We start from the raw sequence: 27,859 nt of genomic DNA, 5'->3' as shown, positions 1-27,859 counted from the left end.
TATTTTCCACTCAAGCCATACATTTAAATTTATGCAAGTATAAATTAGTAGGCTAAAGTGACCACATTCCATAAGCGCAACATGGCTTTTGACCTTTTAAGAGCTGAGAAGACAAACATTCAATGATGCAGCATCTCTCATTGCTCTGCACTAGCAGGTAAAACCATACCAGTTGAACATTGTTCTGCTTCAGATGTCTTAATAGGATGAAAGTGCTGTTGCTTCTGGAACACAGCCTTCGAGGCCTAAATTCTCTATAGAATATAAATTTGGGCAGAGTGTTTTCTGCCACAGTTTTCATTTAATAAAAAAATGTATGTTTATACCAAAGAATTATACATTCTGTTTCTGGCTATTATAACTTCAGTATACAAAAGGAAAACAATAAACTCTGCTTCATAATTTATGTAAAAACTCATTCTGTAATATTTTGTAGAACTTCATCTGTTTCTTTATGCACTCAGCACCTCAAGCCAGAACCCAGGTGCTGAAGAAATGGCTCTTTCTTTCTCTCTAATCTCTGGGAGGCATACTGATTAAGTTTCTAGCCCCTGATATTATAAGCATATGGGTTGTATATAGCTAAGCAGGTAAGGACCTAATCCAGAGGTGGGCAACTTGTAGCACTCCAGGTGCTTTGTTTAACAAGTTCCATTTGCCCAAGCCAGCATGACCAGTGGTAAGAGCTGGCTGGAGCTGGAAGGCCACAAGTTGCCTATCCCTAGCTTAATGTGATGGGAATTTATTCTGTCCACAACCCACTGCAGGGAATTGCAGCATCAGACAAATGTTAGCCGTCGGACCACACCCAAACCCTTTTAAGCACAAAGATGAGCATGAAAGCAGCATATACCACAATGGGACCTCTCTGCAACAGAATGTTACAAAGGTTATGTAGCAAAGTGCATCTCCACAGCATTCACTGCACTAATAACATGTTCCACCCACTTTAAGAGATCGTGTGTGAACATCATTGCATTCAATTCTGACACCAAGTTTTCCCTTTTCCCTCCCACTCTTTTTGGCTAAAGGCAGGACAGCTGCTAAGAAAGTGAACTATACAACAAGAAGCCAAGAAGAAAACTAAGACAATGGCATGAACGGTGTATCTGAGAACACAGAATTCATGGAATCTGAATCTGATTTTGTTCGAGGAGTTTTTAAGATGCCTTCAGCAATGACATTCTCACTGGGAAACATCCTTACTTTCCCATTCTGTCCTGGCTTCGGCTCCTTCACAGGTTCAAGGAACACAACCCTTTTGCCACTGCTGGATTTCTTCTCATCAGCTGGATGTTCAAGGGGTGAACTGGAGGTTAATATGGATGGATGAGGAGTGTTATTTTGGCTCAGCTGCCTTTTCCTTCCCTTCGACTTACACCGGCAAGGGCACGGTGTCAGGTAGAGGTAAAGAAGTACCAAAATAATACTGGCTACACAAGCTGCAAGGGTAGTGAAAGCAGTGTTGAATGTTTCATGTGAGTGAGACTTGTCCACAGTGAAATTGCTCACGTTGATCCTCACCTCGATTGTTTCGTTCAATAGTCTTTTTGTGTTTATTGCAATGCAGGAATAGAGTCCAGCATCCTCATACTGGGCCTCGTCTATTTCCAGACTCCCATTGGGAAATACTCTGAAGTGTTCAGTTACCTTGTCAGGCTCTAGATGTTGATCGTCCGGGCTGATCCAAATGAACTGGGTACCTGCATCACTTATTTTAGTGTCACAGGGCACAATCAGCCTCTCGCCGATTTGGGCTTCATGAATAAACCCAAATGCATGGAAAGAGCCATTAATGGTGCGTTCTGAGCAATTCAAATAGTTGTCATGCAGTAAAGGCAGTTTATTGGAGCCTTTCGGGTCCGACTGCAAAACGCACGTATACTCAGTCTTGAAATCGTCGACTGAACTGAAATGCCTCAGGTACCAGAAACTTAGCATGGAGTAAAGAGTACAGTCACAATAAAACGGATTCCCATGAAGATAAATTCCACTCAGATGTCTGGCTGGCACTAAGCTCATGTATTTAATGGGTATTGACTTGATTCGATTGTAAGAAATGTCCAAAAGCACAAGTTCTGAGAGTTTATGTTTCCCAATGTACAATTCTATTGGGAAGTGTGTGAGAGAATTGTAACTCAAATACAGCTTCTGCAATTTATGGATCCCTCCAAAGGCAGCAGAATCAATCTGTGCAATGTGATTGTTATAAAGCAGAAGAGCCTCTAGCACTTTCAGTTCCTGGAAGACAGGACTGCCCAGTGACCTTAAGTTGTTGGAGGACAAGTCTAGGTACTTCACATTTGGAGTCAGAGAAAAGCTCCCTGTAGAAATACTAGAGATGCTGTTATGACTGACAATGAGGGTGTTGAGCTTGTCAAGTAGAACGGGCATCCAGTCATGGTCCAAAATCCCAATTTGGTTGTGACTGAGATCCAGCCTTCTTATGTGCTTGAAGAGTGTGGATGGCACCCGTGAAAGGTTCTTGCTGGTGCAGCTCACGATGTCGCTTGCACAGATGCAAGCTGTAGGACACATCCCAGAGGCACTGCAACATACACTTACAGCGATGACCAAGAGGTATACAAGTTTCTTGTTGTTCACATCAAGAGCTGAAATTGTATGCCAAACTGGAGACATGACTGTGTTCTAGCCGTCTTCCAGTGCTCCCTGCCACACTTTATACATGTAGTTAGCTTTCTGCCAATCACTGTTAAAAGAAAGATAAAGTAAGAACATTAACCATCAAGAATCATCCAGCATCATACAATGGCATGACTGTATCTGGAAGCACTTCTCTGTATTTGGTGGGGAGGGGAGAGAATGTCTATGTAGTTTCAAAAGTTTTGAATTGTTTTCTTATATGGTCTGGCTAATGTACAGTGTTCCTCAGCTCAAGGTATGAACCCAGTGTTTACTAACTTTAAAAAATTCAAACTGAATTTCCATCCATCCCCAGTTTTGCATTTCTCCTTTAAACCCCCATCTCAGTTGTGGAGCCAGTTCACCATGCCTGGGGTTGCATGACATATTAACCCATATGAAATTACTCCAAGAAGTCATGGCCTGTTCCAGGATTTAGTAAACCCACTGTGGAATACCATGTTGTCTGAACCTAGATGATACTGTCTATTGGAGCGAGAGACAAGTCCCAGATCAATTCAGCCTCTTGGCAAGATCAGCAAAAAAGTGCTCTGATGACAGTTGACCAAGTCACACTAGGCATGGCTGTCACTGGCCTTTTCCCATGGTTCTACCAATCAAAGCTTCAGGAAGCTTGGCTCTTTGGCTGGATCACCCCAGGAAGAGGCTCAGGTGAATGTTCCCCCTGCCCCAACCCCCGGCTTCCCACCTTGCACTTCTTTTGATGCTAGAAGTGCAGGATTGCTCCTGAGCCCTCTCCCTGTCCTGGCATTGGCAGTAGCAACCGGATGGCAGCTACCAAAAATGCAGACCCGTCCTTTTCTGCAGCAGTCATCCTTGCTCCCATCCCTGCTGGGATACCCCTTGCTGTGCCTGATTGTCTGTTGAGCACAGGAAATTTTTAGCCACAGCATATGGCTAATATTTCTAAGGTACCACTATGTCTTGTGTAGCTGCCCAGTGTCTTGTACCTAAAAACCTGATACCAGGCATCTGGCTAGGGTAATAAGCTGCTGTTCCACTGGAAATCTGCTGGTGCCTGGATAGCTCAACTGACATCTCCAAAAAAGTAAAAAGAAAATAAAAAGTAAAACAGTTTACTGGAAGCTTAAACATAGAAAAATAATAGCATATACTTGCAAATTATTTTTTTTACAGAAAGCATTACTTTTGTGAGCTTTGCAAATACTCTGGTCTGATAGAAGACAAACCAGTGGGTCCTAGATCAAATCAAGCCAGATCTTGCTCTGGAAGCAAAAATGATGAAACTAAAGCCGTTGTATTTCAGGCATATCATGAGAAGGCAAAACCCAATGAAGAAGACAATAATGCTAGGAAAAGTTGAAGGCAGAAGAAGAGGAAGATTAAATATGACATTGATCAGTTGCTCATAAAGGCCCATAAAGGCATAAAGTCATCGATCAGTTGCCCATATGGCATAAAGGATCCCACAGCCCTGAGTATACAATTGTTGAGCAGGGCTGTCAAGGGCAGGACATGTGAAGGGCTTTCATTCATAGTGTTGCCAGAAGTTAGAGATGACTTGATGGCAACAACAATAAATTGCTCTTGTATGGGTTTCATGTATAAAAACTCATTTCATAGGATACTAAACCTTCAGATATTATGATAGAAGATGACCAAACCTGGACATAGATGTGCCTTCTATCACAGAGGAAGTGTCTGAAGGCCAGTTCATAGGCTCCTGCAAAGAATATCATTGTGGACTTTTAAAAATGTTCTTCCATAAAGGTCAGTTGGATCAGACGCTAATACCATGCTGGCAATGTCATTTGCTTGAGAAGATGCAGTCTGAAAACTTGCCAGTACTCACCCCATTCAAGCCATATATCTGATAAAGAAAGTGTGTTCAAAAAGTCCTGACCCTGTATAATCCATTGCATGTGGCAATAGCATCTGTAACACATGACACTGTATCAGGGACACCTGAACTAGTCCTATTTGCAAAAGCTAACAGGTCCCTCTCCATCTTTATATTATGTACAGCTACAACTTACTCTCTGCCGCCATTTTCTCAGTACTTCATTTTATTTTATTTTTACCAGCACATAAAGCAGTTCTTTGAGTTGATATAGAAAGATTATCAGGGATGTGTGTGGGTGGGGCAGGGGGAGAATAAGAATTTAAAATTACTTTGACAAGACTGTTTTGTATCCCTTCAGAAAGTGTATACATGAAAGTGAATGGTAAATCCACAGAATCAGAATAAATATTGATGCATTGTTTGCTTAGGAGTCTTTGGGTCAGTTCCCTATTAGATACACCACTTTAAGTGGAACATAATAAACATAGAACTAACTGGTTCAGTTTTTCCATTGCCTAGCAACTTGTGCAGTTATTCACTGTTAACAGAAGATACCTCTTGGTTACATAACATTCTTCACCTCCTGGAAACAGTTAAATGTGAAACCTTTTATATTTTGCACATAGTGTGATTTTATTACAATAAATGTTCATTGAAACTCAAGGTTTCACAAATACATTTGCACTGTCTCTCCATGGGATTCCAATTATCTAAAATGGTCCAGGTATCTGTTAAAGCAGGCTTTAAATTGATATTGAAGTGCTATAATCTGGCATGTTTAATCTACAGCCTGATTTATAAATCACATTGGGTTTACCCTTGAAATTAACCTGTGATCTGGCGCTCGTCTATTTTTCACAGTAACCATAAAGAAAAGAGCTCCTGTTTATACAGTACTGTTTGGTTGTCCTCACTTGTTAAAAGGAAAAAGAAAACATTCTTTCTCCAACATGTACTAAAAAAAAATCACCATGATCTCCATACAGGGTCCAGCCATGTAGTGGTATGTGCTCATACACAATTTCACATCTGAGCATCAGAAAAGAAACTTGGATAATTCATTCTCTGGAAGAGAAAGGTAAAAGGGATAGGTATTGTTCAAACATTATCAGCAGCCCCCTGCAGCTGGTAATGTATGATTCCTGACAGCAAATGACAGTGTATCTGATGGGAGACTTGCATCTGAGTTTCCTGTATACAAATCCAAGCTCTCTAAGCCATCGACTAATAATGCATGTTAATTCCTCCCACTCCTTGCACACCTCATTCTGAGCCTCCTTGAAAGATCTTAGCTGTTATTTATGTAATGAAAAAAGGGTACATTAATGCATTCACATCTAAGCCAGTTTGGCTCTAAGCCTCTGGCTGGCCCCTACCTCGGGCTGGCAGCAGATGCTGCAGATGAAGTTGCATGGTGTTGGAAAATGGGGCCATGTGTTCTTGTTTGCTATTCTAGCTTGATTTGCTCAAGGCCCATGGAAGACACAGTCCTATGCCACCATATCAATAAGATTTAGTTGCCAGTCCGCTTAGTTTCTATGCCTGGAATGGAATGAAAGGTGTCATCTTACTTGCCTCAGGGAGCAAAATATCTTGGGATTGGTGATAAAAGTAGTGTAGGTTTTGGCTCTCTCTGCTCATCTTTTGCTGAGCTTCCTTAAATAATATGTTAAAATGCAAATGTAACATCCCCCTTTCATTGTGACTTTTGTTTGTTAAAAAGAGAAACTACTGATTTTAAAATGTCCAAAGCATTGAATCTGGAAGCTGGAAAAATGTTGAAGTGTTCTTATAAACTGCCATTACAGATATAAAATAATGACTTTGTGATGAAACATTTCTAGTATGAATTTAGTTGTACTAGAAATGATCAAATCCAAGAGAAGTGGAAATATTTTTCAAAAAGGATCAATATTCTAATCTTGCATGCTTTTGACATTTTCTGTAACAAAATGCAAATGCATTCATTAGTTTTCTGTTTCTTTTCTTTTTTCTTTTTCTATTTTCATTGTATTTTACCTGGATATTTTAAAGAAACTAACTGAGCTGAGCATAAGTTTTCTCTATTTAAACCTTTACAGATAATTTAATATAGGCTTTTCTTGCCAATATTTAATTATTCTACTGTGAAGAAAATAAAGACAAAACTGCTGGTAGGAATTTTTTCCTCTCTCTATATCAAACAGTATTTTCTAGGTTGTGTTGTACAAGAATCAGGAATATTATGACTTGTGTTCTCTGTTTTATTGGGGAACTATATGAGTCACATGCATGCTAGGAGCTTTTCCAGCTCTTTAATAAAGTAGAGGATGCTAAGTCTTCAACATGCAGTTGTTTTATGACCAGACTTTTGAGGAAAATATTGTAGGTGTTACAACCAAACAAAAATGTGAAGAAATATTCACTTCTGCATTACCACAGTGCCACAGAATATTAGTTAAAGACACCAGAGAGGGAGAGAGGGAGGGAGGAGCTTAATACAACAGAGCATGCTTTATTTTTACGGTTTACGGTTTACATGTATACGGTTTATTTTTACGGTTTACATGTATACATATCAGGTCTGCATACATATAAGTTATTCCAACCCTAATAATTTGTGCGGCTCATTAGTTCATCCAGGGCGACTATGATCACCTTATATGTTATTTATATGGACTGATGGCACATTTTTGGCACCACTTTGTCCTGGGTAAGTTCTACTGACTCTTACCTTCCTACACCCACACAGGATTCAACAATAAGCAGCCTATAGGCCACACTAGACACTCCACTTGACCTGCTGATCCTCTGCATTTCCGTTTCCCTCCCCCTGCATTGCTCCTCCATTTTTCTGTCTTTGGCACAAAGAAGGTAGACACAACCCAATACCAGCTGTCCTGGCTGGAGCATTCTGGGACTTGTAGGCCTTTTGTTCTATATACATCCACATAGGTTTGTGCCTTAAATTGCCTAATAATACTGTATTTATGTACAAAATAATGATATGTCAAAAAACCCACCATGGTAGAATATTATGGAGTGTGGGGGGGCAGGTCATCATCCAAGACAAGGTAAACAAGAAGAGATGACTACAAATGGAGCTATGAACTGTATTAGACTTGCAGTGCAATCATATAGCGTTGGTGGTATAGTGCTGAGCATAGCTGCTTTCCAAGCAGTTGACCCGGGTTCGATTCCTGGCCAACGCAAGAAACTTTTTGACATGCACGTGGCAGGCATGTCATGAACACAGCCAGCTGAAGCCAGGGATCAGCCTAGATGGCCCAGTAGACCCTTTCTGACTCGGTCTGTTTCTATGTTTCCATATGTCTGCTCAGAAATAAGCCTCTCTTAGGTTTCTTTCCAGTTAGATGTGTGTTACACATGGCAGACATTTCAGAGGGTCGGGGCTGCACTGAGCTGCCCAGAAACATCTGGGGACTGCAGCTCTGCTCTCCCACAGCCACAGCGACGAGAAGTGTCCCTGCAGCATAACTGTGCTCAATCCAGGCCACTACGCAGCTGTTAGGTGGGCTGAGGAGTGTGATTCGACAAAGAAATAAGGCAGGTGATGCAAGACCAATGGGAACAATATGTGTTTGTGGCCTTTCTGTGTTTGCTGCTTCTTGCGCTTAGCGATAATTTTCTTTCTGCCTCTAATGATTAAACCAAGTAGCAAATACTTTCCACTTTTGAAAAGAGCAGACCTAGACTGTAATCAGATTACAGCATGCTTCTGATTACTTATTCAGAAATTACTTTAATATCCCAACCTATTGCTTCGGGGTAGCAATATATCCTAATCTCATTTTATTGTCACGTTAACACTGTTCAGCAGAGAAGCAACGATTAAGCACAATAGCACCAAGTTAGATTTGCAACAAAGAGCTTTTTCACATATGTTACAGCACCTTCAAAACAACACCAAATCACTGCTGAATGTTGTTATGCTGTTAAGACAAAACAGGAAGTGTGTGGGACAGATTTTAAAATGAAATATAGATACGTACACACACACAAATTAAATACAGAAATCTAAGTGGCACTCATGAAAAAACCCTGAGAGATTCTAAGCTGGGCCTTTAAAAGCAACACATCTGCAAAAGCTTTCAAAATACATCCAGAAAAAGTAGTCTTGCTGAGAAAACATGTGCAAACACACACGAATGCAAACCTTCTCCAGCAAACACAAACCATCTGCAGCACACATAGAACACTTGTGCCCAGACGTTCAGGCATCTTAAAGGGGTCTCATCTCTATGTGCTAAGAGAGCAAGCACAGATATGAATGCTAGCTCTGTTCCCTCCTCTCCCCATTTTTTCCATCACTTTCCATGTTCAGAGAGTGCGTGTCTATAGTGGAGAACCTCTCCTAATTCTGCCAGGAAGTAGAGCCAGTAGGTCAGCCCTGCCACCTGCTTTCTGACTTGTGGAGGCAACACACATATTAAACACATACATTAGGGGCACCTTTGAGACCTGGACATGAGGAGAGCCTTCTGAGAGCACACATGGCTAGCATCACCCCTAGACAGCATGCATGGGCTAGTCCTGGCCTTGGCAGACACACATTTATTACTGCTCGAAACAGGCTTCCTTAACAGAGGTTTACATGAGCAGGGCTCCTTCTATGGGACCACAAACCCTGATGGACCAAGAGAAGGGATGGCAGAATCCCCCTTCATAGTGAAGCCAAGGACAAGTCAGCCAGAAGCATGAGTGTGTTGGTTTCGAAGGGCCAGCGTTACCTTGGGGTCTTCATCTAGATGGTTGTTTCCACATTTGGTACTCGCAGGTGCCAAATGCCTGAATAGAGCTGAACTGGCACAAAACGTGATTCTACTCTCGTATTCTACCTGACCCGTTCTTTTTTTACATGTGGGATTTTCTTTTTCTCATGGATGGACATTCAACTGTGTGCACATCCCCACCTTGAATCTGAAATGACAGAGATGCATTTTAAGACCAAACGCAAATATTGATCACTATGACTAAAAATGGGTCATTCCGACTGAATGTGAAATTCTGAAAAGTGAATAAAGTAGGCTTCTGATCTTTAGAACACATTAATCACTGTCAGAAAATTCAGCATGGGATTTCTCGATGGCTGCATTAGCAAAGGACTGCATCCTGGAAGAAGGCTTTGCAGGGAGAGTATTAAGGGAACTATTATGAATGAAAGAGCAGATAAAGGAGTGGATTTGAGTCTGCTCAACTAAAATGTCATGAAAGGCAAGGCAGACCTCCTTCACAAATTCCTTGTTTGAAATATTTTCTTCCACAAAGATCTTCAGATACTAGTAAGCACAATGTTAAGATTTAGATGCAGAGGCTATTCTTAGTGATTATATGAAAGAATGCAAAAGCTCAACAACCAGCTATTCAGTCATCCCTCACAATCATGTGGGTTTTAGCAAACTAAGAAACATTTTTAGATCTCAGATTAGGAGAGGTATGAAGTGTTATGATAAAACACTATCCTAAATCACTAGCCTCCAAGTAAGCTGTACTTAAAGAAATGTGAATGGTTAGATGTATACCAAGTCTATAAAGTGGATGGTGCTTCTTTTAAATGTCTGTTCCTGTCCCAGAGTTCAAAATTTCCCAGATGACTGCTCAATTATCATTGTACAGACATTTTGTCTCTAGGAACCTGGAAATCATTCCTTCTCTAGTTCTGCCCCATGCTGTTCTTTTATATCATAGTACACTTAACAATATTTGGAAGGTCTGAGGGCAATTTTGGGCTTTGCTTTGGGCAGGCAGATTCCTTTTCTCTCCTTCTTCTGGCTCCACTATCTACAGACATACAGTACAGATCTTGCACTGTATACTATTATTTTTATTTATTGTCACTGTTGGTTGCCTTTCTAGCTGCCCTGCAATATATTGTGATATATTATGACATTTTGTGATGCATTGTATATTTTTAGATTGTTTAATTTGTGCACTGTTATGAGAGCTGTTACTAATAGAATGGTTTGTAAAAGCCATAAATAAACAAATAAATGTTGCTGATGTTACTGGCAATTTGGTCACTGTTTCCACTGACTATTACTAAAACCCAAATTCAAATATTATTTGAGACTGGAGGAAGAAGGGAGAAAACATGTGAAATATACACTAACACTGGGAAATTATCATGCCTGGCTGACATATCAACTGTGATTGACCTTCAACACATCAAACTTCCATGTTTGTTTGGGTCAAGTGAAGTACACAGCTTTCTTTGTTTAAATAATGCCGCTATCCTGAAAGCTAGCAAGTTAAATATCTTGAGACACTGGAAAGGAAAAAGGCATTTCAGAGGATGATGATGAAGAAATAAAGAAAGGAAGAAAAGCTTATTGAATCATCATGTGCCAAGCCGAAACTACTGCTACAATCCCTGCAGTTTTTCTTTTGTTTTACTGTTGGGCAAATGAGGTCCAACTAAATGTCCTGTCTAGTGCACATATGCAGCAATGACCCCCAGAGCATCTCCTGCTTTAAAAGACCCTCTGGGGGAGGTGGGGGAAAACAATCTCCCCCATCCCTGCTGTATCGTACTCTCTGAAACTGGTCTGTATGTTCTTATGCAGAAGTAAAGAAAATTAGCTCATATACTTCCACCCTGTGCAATAGACAGAATGTTTTGTTTGCCTTTCAAGCTGTGAAATTGAGCTAATTTACAGGTGGAGAACAAGGACCAGTTGCAATATTCAAGTGTCTGCTATAAGATTTTCCATTACAGTAATGGTCTTCCAAGATCCTACTTCTGGAGTTTTGTTCTGTCTATTAAATAATCCATGCAAAGAAAAGCTGCACAGAATTTAGGATACACACCTAGGGCATGCTGAAAGACATCCTTCTTTTGGGAGCCCTACTTCGTGTTGCTTGCTCAAGTTGACAGTGTTTTTCACAGTTCCTTCTTGTGAACTGGGGAAGTCTGGCATTAGCATACAAGCAACCCTTCTGAAGCAAGGCAATGCTGCCCTTACTGGTCTTCTCTTTGCAGGATTCTGTTAAGAATCCAGCAGCTCCCTGGAAGCTTAGGAAAGAATGCAAGTCACTGATCTAGAGCAGGAGCTACACCGATAGAGGGTATGATTTTCATATAGCTCCTATGCTGCATTGTCCACTGTGTTATTAACAGGAAATCACAACCATCACTGCTAATGACTGCTGAGAAGAGAATCTCTGGAGAACATTCCCTGCATGTTTTATCTAGACACAGAGACTGTAAATTGCATATTTTGTCTTTGAAAACACGAAGGACTGAATGCTGCAGCTCTGTATAAGATGGAAATGTTTGGCTTTCTGTGGACACACAGAAAAAGTGGAGATTAGTCTCAATTCAGTCTTTTTAAATGTTGGGGGGTGGCTGTTCTAACACTCTTTGCATAGGCATTCACAGCCAATGAGTGGCCCTCTGAACACTGGTCTCCTTTCAGGCTTTCCAATAAATATGCAGAAGATGGCTCCGAAGTGAGAAAGTGCAATTCCCCTCTCATGCATTTACTCTGCATATAAAGCACATGGTGTAAAAGAGGCTCTATTCAGGCGGCAACATCTTTACAACACAGCAAAACAGAAGGGCAGCAGCTTGTACAACGTGTGACTCACTAAGAATCCAAACTTCATTTCTGCAACTGCAAGTCTGTAAGGACAAAGGACTCCAGTCCTCACATGGGCAGAGAAAGAAGAGGGTTGCATTAAAGAAGGGCAGAGCATGTTTGATGGTAACAGGTATCACTAGATCTGTCCTGGGTTCACATTCTAACCTCTACACCACATGGGCATGAATGGCATCTCCTCCAGCCTTTGCTACATAAGCAAAGAGATTACTATGAAGCACACTGAAATACTGATGGCCACTGTATATTTTCTTGCCCCTCTTTAAATTAGCAGACTTGTGTACTGCTTAAACATCCGTCTCTTACTCTAAAATTAGTTACAGTATTCCCCAAACAGGCAGTGAGTAAGCAAGCCATGTGTTCCTCTTAGCTACAAATCCCTGAACCAGGCACTCATGTCAAGCCTGAAGGCCAAATTTGGGTTTCCTGAGGGCTCAAGTCTGGACCCCTAAGGCTTTCCAGAGCATGCGTCCAACTCCTAACCTGGCCAGCCTAGTCAGAAGGATCCCATGAACAATGGTATTGAAAGACATGCATGAACCACAGTCAGAACAGGCTGCAACTCCTAACAGATGGATGAAAAGTGTTCTGATAACAACACCCTCTATCTCCACACTCAACAGCTGCCAATCACCAGGTCACTGAGCTGTTGGACCAGTTTGCACAGTAGGTTGTGCTGCATGCAGCTGGCCATGTATATTCAACCCTGGAAGCTGGGAAGCTGGGTTCCATGGGTCGCTGTGCTATCAAAACCCAGGCAGCATGGCTAATTGGAGTGAGAAGTAACTCCTAATAACCCTACAACAGCTCATGTTGGTTTTGGAAAATTGTGTAACTCTCAAGCAATCCCTGCTGCATGGCATGAACATTACAACAACCTGTGCCCAAGGCCTGAATAGGCCATCTGGTGCCTACAGGTGCTGTAAATTTTCGTGGGTTAAATAAATTATGGTGGACTGCAAAATTCATGTGAGGCTGTTAATGAACAGGTTGGACACCTGGTCATAACAATGAGTGGTTACTGTTGGTGTCCATTACTTATCATCATCCCCATATTTTATCTATAAGAAACAAGGAGCCCGTTTAAAATGTAGTGAAGATACAGGCATTGCTTTCCCACTTCTATCCATACCTTGATCTTCTGTGCCATGCAGACTACTTGTGATTTGACTAGCAGTAGAGCCGAAAAGGAAATTCAATGATCCTATTTTTAGATCTAGCTGAGCTCTGAGGTCTCTAAAGACTGCTAAACTAGAATATATGACATCTGCAACTCTAACCAGAATGGAGAAGCAATGCTGGAAAGCACTCTGTCTGTTCTGCAGCTTCAAAGGCAGAGGAGTCCTAGGAAGAACTAAAAAAGGCTGGCTGCTCAGTCTTCTTTGAATTGCTCTCAACACTCACTCCACCACTGAAGCTGTTCAACCACATGTTTTGCCAGTTTCCACTGGTTTTCTGTTCTAATGAGTTGGTGGACATGGATAAAAGCTCCATGTACAGTTCATGTAATCTACTGCCATAACAGATGGTGATGACTATCAGTTGGGATGGCTGTGAAATACCAAGAGATTTTCAGCGAATGGACAGTATGGCAATGTTAGAATAACATAAAGAACAGGGGTGAGACTGAACCATAGCAAAGGATGAAGTTGTCTCTGGCTATGGGCCCTGATGGCTATATGGTATTTCTAGTATTGGAGACAGGATGCCTTTCAATATCAGTTGCTGGGAAACATGAACAGGATGGTGCTATTGCCCTCATGGTCTATTGTGGGGCTTCCTACAGGCACTTATTGGCCACTGTCTTAACAGAATGCTGGACTTGCTAGACTTTTTTTTGATCCATCACAGCTTTTTCCAGTGTCCTTCTGTTCTCCAGGGATTTCTCTCCACTCACAGCTCTATAGGACAGAATGAGCCCAGAGGAAGCCGCAGAGATTATCTTTATGATTTCTTCTTGGCTTTGCAATCCTCTTAAAAGCTGCTGAGGAGGATCAGGGAATCCTCCAAAGCAGCATGAGAGATGATGTAGGGGCATATCAATGATGCCATTCCTCCAGTAGGGAGTATCTGCTGGATCTCAGTGCATTCTAAAAGGGACCAGGTTTGTACAATCGTGGATAGGGAATAAATCACAGTAGCTTATTTCCTCCACCATGTGTGGTGGGCAAGTGCTAGAGGTGTTTGCATTTTGCCTCCATGATCATGCCAATGAGCCCAGGAGCTCAACCTTGCACTAGAGCAACCTTCCTTAACTGCTGCCTTCCAGATGCGTTGAGTTTCAGTTCTCATCAGACTCAACCAGCCCATTCAATGGTCAGAGCTGTAGTTCAAAGCATGTGAATGGAACTAAATTAGGGAAATCTGGCCCAGACTGTGGGAACTGCCAGTCCTGATCCACTGAACCCACTGTCTGCATATCCATCCAATCTAGCCACTGGATTGTCATGATTTGCAATTATTTTTTGAGCTACCCAAGTATTCCAAGATCTGACCCAAATCTAAAAGCACCTTCTAAATATGTTGATGCACTCATTGAAAATACAGGTTCAAAGCACACCTCACATTACTGGTACAAAAGACTTCATGAATAGGAATACTTTACAAGAATGTAGGAGCAGAATGATGGAACTTATACTGGGTTTGGCAGCTCTGTATCCTAATATACCATATGATGAGATGAGATTAGTTTTACAATGGACAGTGGAACAATACAAAGAGCCACATCCACCCACACACATTTTTAAAAATTAGATTTAGGAGATATTTTGCTTAGGGAAAAACTTTTTTCAGGATCAACTTTGTTTTTATATAAAATAGATCATTACGAATAGGTAATTTGCAATGTGATAAATTTATGTCTTAGGTAGTAGAGAAAGACGAGCTATTTAAAAGCAGAAAATAATCTATGTTGACACAATCGTATTTATGCTACAGAGATCTTCCCTTGGTAGCTCTCTCACCTCAATTAGATGCTTTTCATTTCGCCATGCCTGCTCATACCATCTTCTCAAATCTGCTGAAATTCCTTTGGGCAATAACCAGAAGCTACTGGCAATATTCCAAATAGACCTTGTTATTCATTTCCTTCCTTCCCTTAATGAAATACAGCTACGCTTTTCTCTCTTTTCAGGAATGCTGGATGGAAAACCAAGAAGGTAATTGCTCCATGACACTTAGTTCTTGTCCATGATGTTCAGATGCCTAGACTGAGAAGGGTAACCAGAATTTAAATCAGGAGTGGGGAGTGTGTACCTGTCCAGGTGTTGCTCGACCACACCTCCCATCAGTACTGGCCATCACAGCTGATAGGGAGCAATGCAGTCCAACAACAAGTGCAGTCTGGAGGGACACACCTGCCCCATTCCTGCTCTGAACACAGATGGGAGTCTGGGGCTCACCAATTATGCATCCCATCCTGAAGACATCGGAAGAGAATAAGTGGCATGAGCAAGTGGCAAGCCCTAATTAGAAAGACCCAGCTGATAGATGCAGTGATTGTATTGACCCTCAAGTGTTGCTGTGATTTCAGAGCAACAGAGGACTGGCCAGTCAATCTCGTTGTTCCTGTGTGCCTGAGAAGCTGTAAGGCAGACAGATGGAGCAGTGCACTTGTTGATCTTCCTCGGTCACTGCCTCTCCATGCAGTCCCACTGCACCAGTTACGTTGCTTTCTGTCATGTACTGTGAAGACTAACAGGATCAGCTAGGACAGTCTCACGCAGCCTGGTGCACTTCAGATGTTTTAGATTTCAATTCCCCCCAGCCCTTTGTTTATTTCTAATGTTGCAAAAAAGGGGAAATGCTACTTGAGATTACACTAACAGAAGAATCATTATCTATTTTATAAAACTCTTCTTCCTGTTTGGGTTATCTTCCAAAATGAATGTAAACATATAGAGATGATTCAAATGTTATGAACAATGATTAAAACAGATTTTGAAACACATTCCCAGGTTTAAGCATGACCCAGCCAAAGTTAAACAATGCTAAGTTCCACTGAACGCATCAAAGGCAGGTTCAAATCTCTCATGGAATTTACAACATTTCCTTGTACATGTTTACTCAGAAGTAAACACTGAATTCATTGAGCCTTTCTTCCAAACAGTAAGTATAGATTGTGGCCTTAAAGCGATTAACAGTAGTAGAAATAGTAGTAAGTAGAAGATTGCAACCTTTTCTTATTTAGGAAAAAACATCAGAAATCCTGTGCCTACAAAATCTCCCATTCTATACTCAGAATAAATGATTTTTAATCTCACACACAACCATAGCATTGATTCAGCATGAACACCTTCCATTTTGTGTCTGTTTCTCAACTTACTTTGCTTGACTTGAAGTATTTTTCACTGGACTGGTTGCTATAGAGCAGCTTTCCTCAAGTTGGTATTGTCCAAATGTTTGCATGATAACTCACAGAATTATCAGCCAACACGGTCAACATATCTGAACCAGGTTGGAAAATGATGCTATAGAGCAAATTGGAAAAGGGAATTTGGAGAGCATGAATAGAAACCCTGCAGATGGACATGATGTCTAGCAGAGCAGAATGCTTTGTCCCTTGGGCATGGAAACCTGTTTCCAGATTTTCACGGCCTGGACTTTTTTGAATGAACTTGAAAATGTTCCTCCTTTTAAAGGAAAGTCACACATTTTACTATTCTGCTGCAGCTTGGAATCACTGACCAGGGAAGATCCTTGCAATTCTACAATCGTAACCCATTTTCTCCTGTTCTGTGAGCACAATGCACAGAAACAAAACTTTTAGAAGAGTTTTAGATACATTCATGGAAAACAGAGACTTGTTATGATGTTACACATTATATCCAACTTCAAATGCAGCGTGTCTCTCAAAAGTAGTTGCTGGGAAACTTAAGCAGGACCTTACCATGTGCACATAACTTGCTGTGGGCTGTTTGGCTACTGTGTCAACAGAACACTAAACTTTGGTCTGACCCAGCATGGCTATTCTTATGTTCACACAAACAATCAGACCCCTGTGCGGTGGCTCTTTACATCCAACATTTGGCTCTGTATCTGCAGTTGCAGACATTACATGGGGAATTCTCCATGTAGCATCCAAATGTGTCTTTGGTGGAAGTAGATGGGAGAGCAAATTGCATCTCTCTACGTCCTACATTAAGGTCAAAAGAGAAAAATCACCTGCTGATTTGTGTTCTCAAGGCTGACAGAGCAGATGACTACTTCAACAGGAAGGCAGTTTTCAATATGCTTCTGCATCATGAATGCAGGTATACCAAATGAATCTCAATCACTAACAGTGGAGTGATGGATGGGGAATCTCTGTAGCTAGAAAACCAGCCTCTTTTCAGAAGTTAATCCTTTTGGTTTCATACACTCGGGTCTCTATGCTGCTCTTGCCAAAACTTATGATTAATGGATATCATGATTAATGATTAATGATTATCTGAACAGTAAAGCCAACTCAAGCTTATGGGTTACACTAAACCAAAACATTCCACACAGCAACATTTTGTCATGATGCCTCACTTTTATATGATAACACAGTATAAATGTTTTTATGTGTTGAAAGATAAAAGTAATGTTCAAATTGTCAAAATCCACTCTGCATCCACTTCACTTGATGTAGAGATGGAATTTTGATGTGATCATCCAAAAGGGGAAAATCCCAGGTGTCTGGTTGCCCAATCACATAGAAAATTGATGCTGAGGCATGAGAATCTGAAATACTCTTTTCCTCCCTGCCCAGGAATCTTAATACCTATTTCATGTAGAGTTAGTCAACCATCTACAAGTTTGTCCTATGTTTTTTGATTAATTGATGAATTACATTTAAATAGAGCTCCAGAGCTTTTGGAGGAAAAAAAAAAACTTTTTGAGAAAAAGTCTTCATGGGCTTGAGATAACTTACAATTTAATAAACTACAACTGAATACATAAAACACCAGAAATTGTTATTTAGATTATTCTGGCTTCAGGATATAAAATATTCCCATATCATAGTACTTTGAAAGATCCTGATATATCCACTGTATTGACATTGATTTCTACTTAGCATTGCACTTATTGTTGCTAGAAAAAAAGCCACAGGGTATCATCTCCAGATTAAATATATCCACTAGTTTTGTGCAAAAACTAGAGTAACACTACAGTGATTCTCTTTTTCACTGACTTTGGCAGAAGGAGGTTTTGGGTGAATCTGTGCAGCTCACCTAGCACTGAGCTCTTCATTCTTCTCCAATTAATCAAGGATACATTCTTAATCAGTGACTAAAACTTAAGGCTGCAACCTGCCTGAATATTATCACTTGAAAGGAGGATTTGCTGAAATCTATGGCATTTATTTCCAAGAAAGGAAAGGCTGAATTGCAACTGTGATACTCATTGATTAATCTCCCATCACCCTAAAAAATCAGCCCCAATTTACTAGAACAATTATATCAACATTTTAATTTTATTCAGATACCTGTTTAATAAATGCAGGAGACTTAGAGAGTTGCATTATGGGATCTTCCCTTAGCTTTACTCTTGATCATGTGTGCATTTCCTCATTTTATTTATACTGATATCAATCCTGTTTTTTTCTGATTACAATGCATGCCTGTCTATATAAACAAACAAGAATTCCCTAAACAATTCTAATGTTTGACCTCATTTGCATTCCTTCTGTTTTACCAACAGTAGAATTTTTTTACAACATTTGTGTAAACTGTTGTTAACCAAACGTAAATCAATGGTTTCCGATTAGTGTTCTTCTATGTTTGTCTTATGGAGACCTACTGTGATCATCACCATCTTCATCATTATTAAGCACCAGAATGGTGTTTGGCCTGTTGGACTGAAGAACTGTGAGATCTGGGCTCTAGTCCTCACTCAACCATGAAGCTTACTGAGTGAATCTGGGCCAGTCACACACTCTCAGCCTAACCTACCTTACAAGGTTGTTGTGAGGATAACATGGAACTGTGTAAGGAAATATAAATGCAATGTAACAATAATATTTAACTCATCCATGTAATCTTGACATTCCATCTTTTCCCAGGACTATGCTACCAGCAATGCACTACTTCAGATTAACTGGCTTCCTGCCTGCTTCAGATAATTTCAAACTGAGATATACTTTCATCAAGGATTTATTTCCATTTTTTCTTTCATAGCATGAATGCATCTTACCAGTGCAATCCTATATAAGTCTACTGAAAAGTAAACTCCACGGTGCTAAATGGACTTACTGAGTGGGACTGTGTGCAGGATTGCACCAGAAATCTAGCTTTAAAGCCAACTGAAATCAGTGCCTTTGCTCTCCATCTTTCTCATTGGAATGCATTCTAATTTCTGCTTATTGCTTTACAATTATCAAGTTTTTGGCACTTTTTGGCTCCCTTTCTTCATTACTTTGCCCTTTCAGTTTTAGACTTCCAGTCTCACTGTACTCACCTCCCATTGATTCCTTAGAAATCTGGTGCCAGAGGCTACACTAGAGAATGGAAATGCAGCACCTCCCCCCGCAAAAAAAAAAAAAAAAAAAAAAAAATGGGGAGGAATTTGCAAACAATGTACATTTATTGTATAGGCTGATACAAATTTAGCAGTAATTAGTGCAATTTAGACTGATGTATGATTATTTTTGTATTTTTGTATTTAATGGTAATTTATTATGTGCTATTGTATTTCAATGTATTTTATTGTGTTGTAAGCCGCCCCGAGGCTTCGGCAAGGGGCGGCATAGAAATGTTATAATAATAATAATAATAATAATAATAATAATTTCTCATCATTGTGGGGAAAGCCATGATCAGTCAACCTGTCAGTTGGCTTAATCCACTTTGCACTTGATCACTTTATGATAGGCAACTTCAAGGCCCCTCTGCTCTCCATTTTTATGGTTCTTCATGTAAATCAGGAAAGCCCAGGAAAACCCTTCAAATAGAGGAAGCCTTCAGAGGATGTCCATGGAGAGCCTTTTGAATGATAGGACAGAAGGTCATCCTAGTTGCCAGGGATGGCAACCCTCTACACCAAAGTTTTTTTTAAAGCACACTATGGAACTGTGGCAAGTCTATATTTTAAGAATATCCATTACATTCCAGATGACTGGGGAAGCCCAAAACATCTTTCTTAAAACAGTGGCCACCCCCAACCTTTCCTGAAGCCTCTAAAGCATCCTTCCCCAACCTGGTGCCCTAGTGGACTACACTTCTTAGAAAGCCCCAGATAATGGTCAGACTGGCTGGAGATGATGGGAGTTGAAGTCCAGGCACATCTGGAGGAAAGCTGTTCTGTTTGATAAACGACGGTTCTCTGCTGGTGCCCGATCAACTCCTCTAACTCTCCTTGCAATGTTTCTCATAATTGTAAGATTCTCCAGCTTAGAATGTAGCTTTTTCCAGCTAAAGAACGGGGGGAAAAGAGTATTTTCGGCCGTTCACGTCTACGTGAATGTCTCTGAAATCATGCTGCCCTATGATCACTGCAAGGATCGCGGGCGCTCCACAGCTTTCCCCCCGCTTTTTCTTTCTTTCTTTCTTTCAAGGGGCAAATGAAATGGTGAAATCTCCACTGCCTCCAATAATGTGGCAGCTGGGAAGAAAAAGCAGAGCGCGCGAACGACCATCGGGTCCTCCGAGCCTCCGCTCCTTCTGGAAAGCTTACCTCGGCTGCCGAAGGTGCAAGAGCCAGTGATTCATGGCAGAGAGCAGACAAACTCTGCGGGCTGAGCGCGGGGCCGGAGTTTCTCCCTCCGCCACCGCTGTCGCCGTGCATCGCCCTCGCCCCGGCTCCGCTCGAAGTTTGAGATCGGCGGCAGGCGCACTGGCGGCGGCAGCGCCAAACGAGCCCTCTGAGCGCGCACTCGGCTCCGGCGGGGCAGCGACTTCGCAGCCTCCGCCCACCTCCTGAAGGCGGATTGGCTCGCGGCGGCCGGGCGGGGGTCAGGCGCCTCCCGATTGGAAGAGCCAGCCGGGCTCCAGCCGGTTCTGGCTGTCCTGGCTGCGACGGAGCGCGGGGAGCGGATTCGGAGCTAGAGTCACGACGGCGGCGCTTCTCTTGCGCTCTCTTTGCCTCCCTTCCTCACCCGGGGCCCAAAGCTGTGCAATGGCGACACGGTGCTAGGAGCAAGTCCCGCAGCAGCAGACTCGCACCTTGGCTTCCTAGTGCCGGCGCCGGCGCTGCTGCACCGGAGTCCACCGCGGAGGGGAGTGGGAGGGAACCGATCCGGCGGAGGCAGGTCCCGCCGGGAGGGACTTCAGTCAGACGGGAGAAAAGCGGGTTAGCCCGCATCGAGGTGCAGGATTTGGGTCTCTTCCACCTAGTCAGAAACCCTCACAGGGGTATTGGCGAATGGTTGGCTCCTGGTCGCCAGATCTAGATTTCGAGAACGCACCGGATTCACACTTGCGCAACTCGACTAGCAGAACCCCTCTTCGCTGTTCCCTGCTCCAGCAGAAAATGTTGGACGGAAGTTTGTAGTGTGTAAGGGGAGATCCCTGAAAATTGGGCAGAGTCCCCATGGAGGCCAACCCCCGTATCCGATCCTATCTCCAGTCCAGTAATAAGTCTCATTGAATATAGTGCTGCGTACGTACGAATAAACGTGTACAGGACCATACTGTGTAGGGCTGTAATCCAAACACCGATAGAACTGGAGGGCAGAACATCCAGAGGAGAAAAGGGGTGGCTTCCGAGGGAAAATGAAGACCCTGTACCTTTATTTCAAAGAAGACAGTCACCCTCACTTACTGGAAATGGAAACAACGAGGCCACTTTTTGTTTTGTTTTGGAAGCAGAAGAACAGAAAGGACTCAAAATGCATAGGATGGACTCTCCAGTAATACTGATCAGGTGCCTCAGTTGGAGCTCTGGTGTCGACAGATACCCAGGGCAACTAAGACATCGGATTAGGCTGCTGTTCACCCATGAACCTGTGCATGCCACAGCAAATGTGCCAACTGATTTTTTGGGATTGTTCTGTTACCCCAGATTATCACCTCTTGTGGAAACCAGGTGTCTTTTCTAGAAATGTGCCAGGGTGCATCCAGACAGATGGTGCCAACTCCTACCAGTCAAAAGATGTTGTGCAGCTATTTCCTTCAAAAGAGAAGAAAAATGCTAGGGAATGGTTACCAATGGAACACAATAATATCTGGGCATTTCTGCAGATTGCATAAATGAGCAATGTGACCACATGACAAAAACTTCATTTGGGAGCCCCTACCTTCCAAAAGACCTTAGAGAGAGGACATGCTGTTTATTAGGCATCACAAGACAACCTGTGTGTGTGTGTCTTATAACTCTCTTGTGGATGGAAAGTGTTATGGAAATTATTACTGATAATACCAGTAATAAGCTTAATAAATCTAATAAAGACATTATACTGTGAGAGCCTTGTATGTTCTGGAATATGAAGCACCCTAACCCTCAATGTGTAAGTTCTAGCTGTGGAAACAAAATCAGTAATGAAGCCTTCTGTATCGGCACAGAGGTGGTGGTGGTTATGATTTTTATTTATTTATTTATTTATTAAAACATTTCTATGCCACCCCTTGCCGAGGCCTCGGGGCAGCTTACAACATCAAATAAAATACAAAATACATTAAAACAATAACAATTAAAATATATACAGTAAAATAAAATAAGCCGCCCTGGCCGAATAAAATTCAATAATATTAACATTTAAAATGCTGCTTAAATAAAAAGGTCTTCGCCTGGCGCCGAAAAACAAATAACGACGGCGCCAGGCAGACCTCTCTGGGGAGCGCATTCCATAACTTAGGCGCCACCGCTGAGAAAGCCCTCCTCCGAGTAGCCACCCTCCTAATTTCCTTCACTGAGGGCTCCTGGAGGAGGGCCTCTCCCACTGATCTCAAGGGGCGGCTGGGCATATATGGACGTAAGCGCTCCTTCAGGTAACCAGGACCCAAGCCGTTTAGGGCTTTATAGGTCATCACCAACACCTTGAATTGGGCCCGGACTTCAATGGGAAGCCAATGAAGCTGCCGGAGAACTGGAGTCATGTGAGCATAACGTCCAGTTCCCATCAGCAGCCTGGCAGCTCTATTTTGAACCAATTGAAGTATCCAGACCGTCTTCAAGGGTAGCCCCACGTAGAGCGCGTTACAGAAGTCAAGACGGGAAGTCACCAGTGCATGAGTCACTGTTGCGAGGCTGTCGTACTCCAGATAGGGGCGCAGCTGATGAATCAGCCGAAGCTGGAGGAAAGCGCTCCTCGCCGCTGCTGTTACCTGAGCTTCGAGTGAAAGCTCCGGGTCGAGGAGCACTCCCAAGCTGTGGACCTTATCCCTAGGAGGGAGTGCAACCCCGTTCAGGACAAGGTTCAATTCACCTTCTCCGAAGCCGGAACTGCCTACCAACAGGACCTCCATCTTGTCTGGATTGAATTTTGTGTTTGAGGCTGAGTTCTGGCTTAAATAAGTCACTCATATGTAGCCTGATCTTGTGCATGTTTATTCAGAATTAAGCCCGATAGAACTTACTTCTATGCAAGAAAGAATATAGAAGATGGCAGCCTTAGTACAGTTTTGAAAAGGATATTACAAAGTTGTCCTGACTTTGTGATGGGCTTTTGTGACAGAAACAATTGGTGACTCCAAAAATGGAGTGGACATTATGCTTCTGAAGGCTGTGATTGTTCTGGATGAAGATACAAACCGTTATGAGACATGTAACCCTCTGACTCTGTTCTGATTTTGTCCTCAAGAATCTTTCTAGAGGACGGAAGCAAAGCAGGGGAGGATTTCCTTCCCAGCTAAGCAGGGAACATTGGTACTGTCAATGCTTTTTACTTACCATCTGTCTTGTGGGCTGTTTTTCTTCCAGATTGATTTTTATTGTTTTGTTTTTGCTATTTCTATCCCTCTTCTGCTCAGCTGTGCCTCCCACACTGATAGGGGCTTCCCCATGTTACTGGGGATTAATTGAAGTGGTGATACCTCTTCATTTTCCAAGCAGCTTCCCTAGGGAGTCCATCAGAAACAGAAATACAGACACTTCCTGCTGAGAGTGAAGCATGTCGGCTTCACACTTCAGAAAACTTGCCATCATTATGGGAAATCTTGCTAAGCTTATTTTTAATCTATATTATTTCATTCATTCACTCCATCACCAATCACCCTTTGCTGTTTGGAGCTGAGGTCTTCAACAACGTATCCATGGCTATCAGGCTCTGTGGGATAATGGCTTGCTACAAAGTGAGGGGCTGTGCTCCAGCACCATCTTCTTGGCTTCAAGAACAGTTTTGTGTTTCTGAGCTCATTCCTGCACCTCTGCCTTGTACTTTACGTCTTGGATGAATTACTTTTCTTTTAGCCTTACCACTTTATCTCCTGGGAAATGAGAGTTTGGTGTCTGGCTATGCCCTCAATACCAACATTTTATGGATGGGCAAATTGTCTCCATGGCAGCCATTTTATGAGAACCTGCATAGCTCCTGATGACTTGAGCAAGTGACCCCCATCTACAGGTGACCAGAGTTCTTAAGTGTATCCGATGGAAAAAGCAGCAGGTTCCTGCACTTCATCAGAGTCCCTTGCTGATGGTGGCATTAAACAAGGCCATGTATATTCTGCAATTCGGAGAAAGCTTAGCATTTGAAATGAACTTTTGTCTTCTTTCATTGGAGGAAGAGTCTAGCGTTTGAGTATGAAAGTATCTTAATGCCCAACACTCAGAGAAGTTTCATAACCTTTACTTGTATGTATGTGTTCATACATGCACGCTGGAATCCCAATGATGGAGGAGGAGAAAGGGAGCTTCATTACTTCGCATAGTGCCTTGTTTCTGTGTGTGAAGGCGTGCTATTAGCATAATTTAGGCGGGTTGTGGAATTCAGCTTTTCTGGAGACAAGGGGAAGAGGCTGAGATTTTTGATGGGAAATGGCACAGAATTTGGGCAAGTTGGGAATAGATCTCATGGAAATGGTTGTATTTTATAGTTTGATTGCAAATTGTCATAAGCACACACTGAGCAAATCAAACATCTTTTAAAGAAAACAAAGTAAACAGTGTTAGAGGAACTACAACCCAGTCTGCCATCTTGCCCAAATGCAGTGGCAGTGGCAACAGTGTAATTTTACCAGTGAAAGGGGAGAATAACAGATGGACACGGTGCATACTGCTAGACCAAAGGTAGGCAACTCTGGGCATTCTAAGGTCCATTTTCCTCCTCCCCATGCACCAAAATCTATGGGGCCACACACATTCCACAGCATGTCAGAAGGGGAAAACAAGGTAGCTGGAATTCAGTGGACAAACTTCTATAGAATGCTGAAAGCATGAAATTTAGCTTGTTTGCAGGATACATCTGATACTTTCAGTTCTAAATCTCTCTCCCTGCACTGCCAAATTCAGCAAGATGGGGAAGGGTGTTACATATGGCCTGCATCTTGCCCACCCCGGTGTTAGAGCAGTGAATTAAGATAGTTCAGAGATCATCACTGCTGCAGCTAGTAAATCTTACAGTGGCCAAGGACAGTGGGTGGCAAGAACCTGGCATATTCTTTTATTTATAGTTCCTTCTAAGGTGGTGCAAATGCATAGCTTTACTGGTTGACTAGCCCATGTTCATACCCTTTTTGCTGGTGGGAATATTTATCTCTGAGTGATTTTTATTTCCCCAGCAACGGGAACCAAAGAACTGTGGTTAGGCAGAAAGATTATCACCTTTTTGGATAGGCTTGCAGAATAGAAAGCCCCTAGAAAGTCCACATTATAGATTTTTATCAGTTTTATCTTTATCAGTTAATTGGAACTACTCTGCCATGGACAGCAGCTCATTATTTCTAGCAATTAGTAGCAAAACCTGGTGAAAACCATCCTATCTCTGAGGACAAAAATGTTTTTATCTCTTTTTTTCTTCATGAAATGGCTTTGTTTAATTGCTGCCTTTGAAAATGGCTGTTCAGCCCTCTGGAATTGAACGGATTACAGTGGATAACAGCAATTTGTCTCCCATTTCAGCTAACAAAATATTTGTTGGTGGATGGGGAAAGGGGCCGAACTGCTACAATCTGACCAACACACAAGTTGTTGAGGTGAGAGATAGTGGGAACATTTGTTGTTTTGGTCTTCTCTAGGGGGCTCCTATTTTATGTTTTTAATTGATGGGAGGGATAATATAGATGCCAGCCTGATGTAGATATTGGGGACAATCCTGGTACTTTATGTGGGAATGGAGGAGCTTTGCATCAGCAGATCCCAAGTTATCCTTGCATCTCCTCTGGAACTCCCCATTTTGGGGACTACATACCACTGGTGGCCGCTTTATGCTTTCAGAGGCATCACTAGGATCTCTGGGGTAAAAGCCACCCTTTTTTTCCTCTGGAGCAGGACCTCATCTTAAGTCCTTCTAACCAGAGAATCAGGGACTTGGCTTGTGCTTGAATATACTTAGTATAATACTCAAGGTGAATCTGGCATCTCCTGAACCCTGTGACAATGTATCCCTGGCTATGCGGTCTGGCTCATGCTGGGAGTTGTATATTGGCCTAGCTTTCTCCTTCAATCTCTCCATAGTGAAAAAAGAAAGGATGGAGTTCTGTGAAACCAGGAATAGTTTTTCATGTAAAAAGTTTGAGAAAGCTAATTCTTGAGCTGGAAATGTTTTCAGAAATGCTTTTTACCCTACAAAATAAAAATAAAAAATCTGCATGCTTGTCTGCCCTACCAAGGGGCTGTGTAAATATTTGCCTAAAGTAGGTTGATGCCAGCAATCTAGGGAAAAGATGGCGTCCCCCATCTTTCCCTCTCCAGCAGATTCAGCTGCGACTTTAGAAGCACAGTCCTGTCATTGAAACTTAGCACATTGCAGAACAGTATAAATAAAAGTTGCACCTCCTTGAGAAGTGGGAGAGGCATGAATCCAAATTGAAACATCCCTTCCTTCTTTTCAGAAAAGATTCTGACTTCACCTTGCTGCTTGAGAGCTAGACAGCAGAAATGCAGGACACATTGTAACTGGTCTGTTCCTGTTGCTTGTCTTCTCTTGATTGGGTCAAGGAACTCCCCCTGCATCAGTTTCCCCTCTAGATCTGAGATGTCTCTCTCCTTTTCCAGGGTGAGTTGGTTCTCAGGCTCTGCCTGAGAATCTTGATCAGGTAACTTTGAAACGGCCAAGTCATCTGCCCACCTTTGTCCTTCTCCCGCCTCCTCAGAATCAGACCAAACTCTCTGATGTTTATGCAGTGTGTGAGAGCTGGGCCCCCTCGCAACACATAAGAATGAACTCTAATGCATTGGGGAAGTGCCAGTTCTCAAAGGATTGCTTAAAAGAGGAGAGAAGGCTCTTGGTTTTCATGAGCTATGTTGACAAAGCTGTAATTCAACTGTTGTGGGTAGCCTGAGACATAAGAACATGTTGAAAAATAAACAATTTGAGGCAAGACTATTCCTATGGTAACCCCATTGAAAGAATCAGAATTATCACAAGGATAAATTTGCTTCAGTCTGTGGAAGTAATCCTCCATTCAGAGTAAGCTTTTCAGCTTTCTAAATCCCTGGCACTGATATGGAACCAGAACCATAGTTATATAAATGGGGGAAACGTTCTAATCCTGGAAATACCACTGGAATTGATAGCACAATGTCACAACACAGAGTTCATCCTCCACCCCCCCTCCAGAAAGCTTTGCTTTGGTAAAGACAAAGCTGCATGAAAAAACTCTAATAGATAAAAAGAGGGTTTTGCCTTAATTTACTAAAGAGTTCTCTTCAGTTAATTAAGGGATGATCAGCAACCCACTCCATACACATAGCTTTTAGTGCAACAAAAGAAAGCCATCAAATGATACAAATATAT

At 42.1% G+C, this 27,859-nt stretch overlaps 1 protein-coding gene and 1 non-coding gene across 2 annotated transcripts; one reads left to right on the top strand and one right to left on the bottom strand.

The window, feature by feature from the left end:
* Positions 1-1,083: 1,083 nt before the first annotated feature.
* Positions 1,084-20,837, bottom strand: AMIGO2 (adhesion molecule with Ig like domain 2). Its single transcript, XM_044423082.1, has 2 exons — positions 20,701-20,837; positions 1,084-2,710 (listed from the first exon to the last, which is right to left on the bottom strand). The coding sequence occupies exon 2, from the start codon at positions 2,638-2,640 to the stop codon at positions 1,084-1,086; it is 1,557 nt and encodes a 518-aa protein (XP_044279017.1). The 5' UTR covers positions 2,641-2,710; positions 20,701-20,837.
* TRNAG-UCC lies at positions 7,588-7,659 on the top strand. Its single transcript has one exon. It is a non-coding gene; the product is annotated as a tRNA-Gly (tRNA).
* Positions 20,838-27,859: the final 7,022 nt, after the last annotated feature.

This window comes from Varanus komodoensis, unplaced genomic scaffold (genome assembly GCF_004798865.1).
Source record: "Varanus komodoensis strain SLA01 unplaced genomic scaffold, ASM479886v1 scaffold13_1, whole genome shotgun sequence".
NCBI classification, from domain to species: domain Eukaryota; kingdom Metazoa; phylum Chordata; class Lepidosauria; order Squamata; family Varanidae; genus Varanus; species Varanus komodoensis.
The sequence above is the reverse complement of the archived record's forward strand: the minus strand, read 5'-3'. Positions and strand labels throughout refer to the sequence as shown.

Coding starts and splice junctions, on each gene's coding strand:
- AMIGO2 (XM_044423082.1), bottom strand. CDS start 2,640: ATGTCTCCAGTTTGGCATACAATTTCAGCTCTTGATGTGAACAACAAG.